We start from the raw sequence: 7,008 nt of genomic DNA, 5'->3' as shown, positions 1-7,008 counted from the left end.
AACTAAACCTAGTCCCTTTACTAACTTCTCTTAAGTTAATTGGGCTTAACCCATCAATTCATCCAATATTGTATTTGTACCACTTAGGCCCAATTAGTTATATCTCCTTAATAATTTAGTATATGTTCGGTTTGGCGTTTCCATTCCAATTTTCACGTCCAGCTGGCTAATCCACCGCAATATTTAGAAGCTACAAATTGTAGCATTAGCTTGGACGTGCGGTAGCGTTGGCTTAGATGAAAAAACAAACACATGCTTAATTAACCCACTAGCAAAAATACACACCTAATTAGATAATTAAATAATCATTATATCACATAATAATTAAATAAATAAATATTTAATAATCCAGGGCGTGTGCAATAAGAACAAGTTTCAAATTTAAAATTTTTCTTTTTTTCCTTTCAAAAATTAAAGTTTTTGTTGAAAAAAAATTCAAATTAAACCTAAACAGCTATATAAACACTTACAAAAAAAATGAAATTTCTTACATACATAAACCCTTTATTTAAGTTTTGAGCAATTATCTCATTACCTTATATGATCCAATGTGTGTTGCAAAATTTGTCCTTTCCTTTTCTTTTTTTTGTTATGTACACAATAACTAAAAACAGCACCAAAGTGTTCCATAGAGATAAAAACAAAAGATTAGCTAAGAGTAAGAAAGATGTGCTAGAAAGAATAAAAAGACAACCAAATTTCCCTACAAGGAATAATGAAAAAACAAGATTAATTCTCCATAATCTTTGGACTGCTGTACATTTTCACTATCACTTGTAAACTCTCTGGTTTCTCTCTTTCTTCAAGCCATTCATATTCTTTCTTTTCTTCTTCTGGTAAGGATGTTCCATCAACTGAAATTTCAACAAGAAACATTGCATTGTAAGAGTAAGAAACATGGCCACAAATAATGATTTAAGAAAGTGTGTTATGATGTCTAACATGTGTCTGTCTTCAACACGGACACGGCACATTCATAAGATAGTGTATATGTGTCTGATGTCCAACAAGTGTTTGTCTTCAATACAGACACGACACATTCATAAGAAAGTGTGTCTAATGTCCAGCACGTGTCTGTCTTCAACACAGACACGGAACATTCATAAGAAAGTGTGTGTTTGATGTCCAACATGTGTCAGCCTTCAACACGGACATTACACATTCATAAGTATGTGTGTGCGCACGTGTCTGTGTGATTATATTCAAAATTTATTTATTTTTTTCAAATTTTTAGATATCGGAGAATAGATAAAATTTTGTCCTTGAATTCATTAAAACTAGCTGTATATGTACCTGGAAAGTTGAAGAAAGGAAAACTTTGATAGTATGAGCAGTGTCTGCCATCAGGATCAGAGTAAGGAGGACCAAGAACATCTAGAACTGCACAAGCTGTGACTGCAGTGAAGCAATGCATGTTGCCACCATCATTAGGATAAAGGATGGAAGGATCGCAAGGAGCGGTGAAATCGGCATCAACCTTCACTTTCGCCAATCTTTTCTCCGATGTCTCTGCAACAATATCAACATGCACATTAATCTTCTACATTTACTAGTTCCAACAATCTTCACAAAATAAAATTGTACGATATATTGAATAACTAATGTACCTGAAAAATATATAGATCAGATACATTGGTTATTCAATGAATCTAAAAAATTAACTGTTTCTTATAAATAAGACCTGAGGCAGTATTCGTAAGGCTAGAATGAAAATGTGTAAGACTTAAACGCATTTTTCGTTCAGATAAGAAAATACTCACTCTGTGAGACATCGGCAGGCAAGTTAACAGCCCAATCGTAAGATTTGATGTGCATTGTTCCGAACAGAAGCTTACTAAAAACTGTCATTTCAGGGTGATTGTGAAGAGGAATTACTGCTGAAGGTGGTAAGCAAAATATTCCCATCTGCAATGCATCAAAATCAAAATAAATAAATAAAAAACTAAGTCGAACTTGGAAGCAATGTTGGAAAAATCAGACCGGACCGATAGGTGAGAGGTTAGTTACCGAGAATTTTTCACACTCGAAAATGTGAAGATATGTAATTTTTGGAGTTCCTGCGTTGTTGTTAGTGAAATATGGCATGTCGGGTTTCAATCCAAGGTCTTCCGGTTTTATTCCAGCTACACAAAGAAAAAGAAAAGCCACTGTTAAAAGCTTCTCTATCATGGAATATAGAATTAAGGAAACTAATGAAAAATTGGAATTGATTACACACTAAAATCGTAATGGAAATTTTCATGCAAATCTCTACCGCAAATGCTATTAACGTTGAATCTAACTCAGCCTTACAAAACCGAACGCTTAAAAGGTGATAATTATATTGCCAAGCCTTATCTAGGATTGACAAAGCGAATGCAAGAATATCGCTTGAGTAATGCAAACAATGTTGAGAATCCACTGCCTCGAAAAGCTAAGATTCCTTTGCAAGGTTTGTTGAGTGAAGGTGAGTCAAGGCCTTAGATCAAGCCGAAAGACGTGGTTGATGGACGACGGATGGACATTTCCGTACTACCCCTTGTTGGTCATGAGAGACGGAGATATCGAATGTAAGACTCTCAACATATCCTTCACATGACTATGACCAAATATTTAGACTATTGCCTTATAATAGCCCGTGACTTCATATAGTAGGTGATACAACGGATCTTAGACAGACTCTAATATCATATCAAACGCCTAGAAAAACAAGATTATAATATAGATTGTCATTATTTATGTACTTATTCACACATTGAACTCTTAACACCATTAACTCTCAAACACTAACAAGTGTCAAATCATTTATTACATTCACAAGCATTAAATTATGTTTTTTTTTAGTACTAAGACCAATTTATTAGCTTCCAACTACCATCAAATTGAAGTTACTACCACAAACCTATAACTTGCTACTATAAAGCATAATGGTTGACTCTTTACAAGTTTAAAAAACACTAACTTCAAAAAAAAAACATCTAGTAAGGGTCATAAATAAATACATCCAAATTAAGTACATTGACAATGTGTCACAACAAGGACATCAAAAAGAAGCATAAGATATAATAATTTGAAAAAAATTAAAAATTAAATGTAATCATAAGTGTTAATGTTGATAACCAGTAATAATTTGAAAAAATTAAAAAATTAAATGTAATTACAAGCGTTGATGTCGGTTATGGACACAGACGCGAAAACTTTTTTCCAAAGGAGTCAGTACTACGTTACATAGATCAACACCTCACAATACATCAATGAGTAAAGAGGACATGAAATGTAAATCAATTTTAAGCTGAAATTCAATTTAAGAAAATCAATTATATATTGATCACATCACCACATTTTTACAAATTAGAAATATATGAGAAAACAAAAATAATAAATCATACACAAAGTTTCATAACTGATCCAAAATTGAAAAACAACATTAAAAAGGCACAATAACAGAGTAAAACAATATTAAAAACATCGAAATATGTACCTAAAATAGAACGAAGCAAATCAATGTGTTGAGAAGGAGGAACAACTCCAGGTGAAGCATTAGCAAAAACATGTTGGCAAGCAAAAAAGAGTTTCTGAACCGGCGACATCTTCATCCACTGACGATGTCGCCGGTTCTTTCTCGATTTCATGTCATTGGCATTCGATTCATCAAACACTTTACACAACTCCCTCCCTTTCCTGTCCTTCAAGTTTCTCTCAATCCCCATTGAAACAGAGCAGGAAGAAGACCCAGATGAGAAAACGTGAGAAAGGATGGAACTTTGGTAGATGAATGGATTCAGAATGAAGAAAGAGTGATGAAGATGGAGTTTTGGAAAATGGGTGTGGAAGAAAAAGGAGAAAAGATGGAATGAAACAGAAAACAGAGGAAAACAGAGCAATGAGATGAAAAGGACAGAGAAGAAGACAAATATAAATATGAGGAGAGAGAAAGAGAGGGAGGAGAGAGAAAGTGGTTTGGAGAAGTGAAACTGAAAACCAGGGGCCATGTTTTGAATTTCAGTGGGCTGATTATCAAACAATGGATAATATTTCCTACTTTTCTTTTTTTCCAGATGTTACTTTTTTTTTTTTCTTTTTCTTTTTTTTATGATATAATTTTTGGTTTTCTATTATATGTCACATATATAAAAATGAGATCATTAAACACAGTCACTTTTTAGTATAAAAGAATTATATGATTAGTGTATTACAATCATTTATAAAAGTATTATTTTAAAATGTTTTCTATAAATTTAATATTTATAAAAATTTAATTACAGTATAAAATATCATATCAATTAAATTTTATAAAAATTATAATTCAGTTTATAATATAAATAAATTAAGAGAAAATAAATAATATATTTGTATAAAATAATTTTATATAGATAATTAATAAATAACATGGAATTTGTTAGACTACGCGCTATTTTAAAATAAATTGGTTGAGATAACATATTTATAGTTTTTTATTGAACATTAGTATAAAAATATTTTATATAGTTAGTGTATCTCTACTAAATTCATAAATAATTAGCAATTTTTCTTAAAGTTTTTAATTTATCTTAATAGTATTATAAATTATTTTGTAAATTATTTTATAATTTTTCTATTTTTTATATAATAATTATTATATTTTTTTATATAATTCAAAGTAATATTTTCAAAAAATTTAACAAATTTTTTGTCATTAGCAAAATATATACTGGATTGATTACTAAGGGTACAAAGTTCTAGAGAATCATCAATATCATGATAATGAGAGCTTATGTTAAGGTTTTATTTATAGGAAAAGGATTAAGTTTAAAAATAAGGATAAAGCTTTGGGACACATATTAAGAAACTTAAATATATAGTAAATTTGTATTGGAAAACGTAATAAATATATTAATTATAAATATTTTATGAAAATAATGCACAATTTTTAAGTAAAAATTTCTACATTTAACTCGTAATGTGTGCCCTTAAGGCACATGTTAGCATGACCCTAACAATAATTACAATAAAATTAAGTAATAAAGACCATTAAACTGTCTTAAAAATTTGAAATAGTCATAAATAATTATAAAAGTGGTTTCATCATATCTTAAATTTGGTCGAAATTTGATTCTCAAAGTTAATATTTTTGAAGTAGTTTCGAAATCTTTTTCATTACTTTGTACATTAAAGAATTTAGTTTTAAGCATAAATTATACTTATTTGGTAAGTAAAAAGTCAACTATTAATGTCAAGTCAATGTTTCAAGTACATTTTTTATTTTAAATTATTTTTTTCATTATAAATATTCATTTTGAACTTTAAATAAGAATCCAATGTTAATAGAAATTTAAATAAGAATGAGGCAAAGATGGAAAGAAAAATCTTGTTTATGATATTTAGGAACAGGGATAAGGATTACCCTCCTTCTAAAATGGTCCAAATTTCTAAGATATTACAAAGATATTTTTAATGGTTAAGTATTATATTTTAAATTTTTTATATTGTATTTTATTATTATAAATAATATTTGACTTTTATTTTAACCATCTATAAAGTAATATTTGTGAATGATTGTGATTAGGAGTGGTAAAGCAAGTTGTCCACCCTGCCCCGCCCAACTCCGCCATATATCCGTCAAAAAAAGAGCAGGTTGGCAAGTCCGTCAAGTTGAAATGGACATAAAAAATCTAGTATGTCCCAACCCTGCCTATTTTTTTTGTTATTTTTGGAGCTCGTGAGTAACAGTGTGCAAGTCTATTGTTCAAGCAACAAACGTACATCTACTTCAATCTTTCCAATTCCAACTCACTCCACATACTACATTCAACATTTTTCATCTTCGTCAACTTTTATTTGAGTAAGTTTGTTTTTTTGTTTTTACTTTTGATTAATGTATTAGGTAAAATAGTTTATTTTTGATGCATTAGGTAATATTAGAATTTGAAATGTGTAATGTTATACACATGCACTATGATTTGGATGCATTTTAGGTTCTTAGGGAAAGATTGGTAATTGTTTCTTCCGTTGAAGCAAAACCCAGCTTTTTCGGAGATGCATCTCGGAAATGGATCTTTTTTTATTTTTGAAAATGCATCTCCGAATTTGGTCCTTCATGCTATAGAATTTCAAACTAATGACCTTTTTTTCGTTTTTCAAGAGAATGACGACAAACAACAACAAAATGAGACTCAGTTGTGAAACCCTAAACGCGTATGTTCGTCATGAGAGGACTCTTCATAATGAGCAGGCTAGAGCTATGCGGGGAACTGTTCCCAAGCCTCATGATGTGGAAGTGTCGACTTCTATAAGTCGCCTATCACAGGGATCATCATCTTAGGCTCACGTACACTAGGAGAAGGCTTTAGTTGCACATTATAGTGTCCCTCGACTTGCACACCCTTATCCAAGAGGGTTCATTGACACCTAATTACTGATATAATTTGGAGACCATGTTGCTCCGCTTGTTTGGGCCGGAGACGTATATTTGTTAACGGTTATTTTTCTATTTTAACCAAATTCAATTCGACTGATATTGTTATATTTTCTTTTTAATAGGAATGTGATTATTTGAAACTTGTTATCCACATTAGAAAGATTCACAAGCTTTATCAACCTGTGGATGAGTGGCTCCAAAGTGTCATTAGATACTTCGGTCTTGTTAGTCTGTGTTCTTTCGGGTACAAGACCATCTTCCATGGCATGCATAGGGCTTTTGGTGAGAGATGGCATAAAGAAACGTCATCTTTCCACTTTCCCATTCGTGAGATGCCGATTACGCTAGATGATGTGTTATCCTTATACACCTTCCAATAAGAGGACAAATTACTTGATCATTTTAGGATCAAACGTGATGATGCCCAAGAGATGATGGTGATTTATTTGGGAGATGATCCAATGGATGCCCTTATGTAGTGTGAGAGCACCAGAGATGCTCATGCTAAATTTTCATACTTGCAGAAGCTATATGTAGAAAACTTGGAGTTGGTCGAGGAATCAGACGAAGATGGTCTATAGGTTACATACCACAGGTGTGTGCTTTGGCTGGATGCCTTTTTTTCGCTCTGG

At 31.4% G+C, this 7,008-nt stretch overlaps 1 protein-coding gene across 1 annotated transcript; it reads right to left on the bottom strand.

Annotated features, from left to right (window-relative positions):
- Positions 1–553: 553 nt before the first annotated feature.
- On the bottom strand, positions 554–3,951 carry LOC131608802 (plant cysteine oxidase 2-like). Its single transcript, XM_058880351.1, has 5 exons — positions 3,461–3,951; positions 2,008–2,123; positions 1,761–1,905; positions 1,294–1,509; positions 554–854 (listed from the first exon to the last, which is right to left on the bottom strand). Exons 1-5 carry the CDS (start codon positions 3,687–3,689, stop codon positions 730–732), a joined length of 831 nt encoding a protein of 276 aa, XP_058736334.1. The 5' UTR covers positions 3,690–3,951; the 3' UTR covers positions 554–729.
- Positions 3,952–7,008: the final 3,057 nt, after the last annotated feature.

Source organism: Vicia villosa, linkage group LG6 (assembly GCF_029867415.1).
Source record: "Vicia villosa cultivar HV-30 ecotype Madison, WI linkage group LG6, Vvil1.0, whole genome shotgun sequence".
Classification (NCBI taxonomy): domain Eukaryota; kingdom Viridiplantae; phylum Streptophyta; class Magnoliopsida; order Fabales; family Fabaceae; genus Vicia; species Vicia villosa.
This window is presented reverse-complemented; position numbering and strand designations above follow the sequence as displayed.

Bases quoted from the DNA above. Each gene is read 5' to 3' on its own strand.
- LOC131608802 (XM_058880351.1), bottom strand. From the start codon at position 3,689: ATGGGGATTGAGAGAAACTTGAAGGACAGGAAAGGGAGGGAGTTGTGT. The intron at 1,510-1,760 runs GTGAGTATTTTC...ATATTGTTGCAG, and splicing joins GCCTGCCGATGTCTCACAGA to AGACATCGGAGAAAAGATTG. The intron at 855-1,293 runs GTACATATACAG...TTGAAATTTCAG, and splicing joins TCCTTTCTTCAACTTTCCAG to TTGATGGAACATCCTTACCA.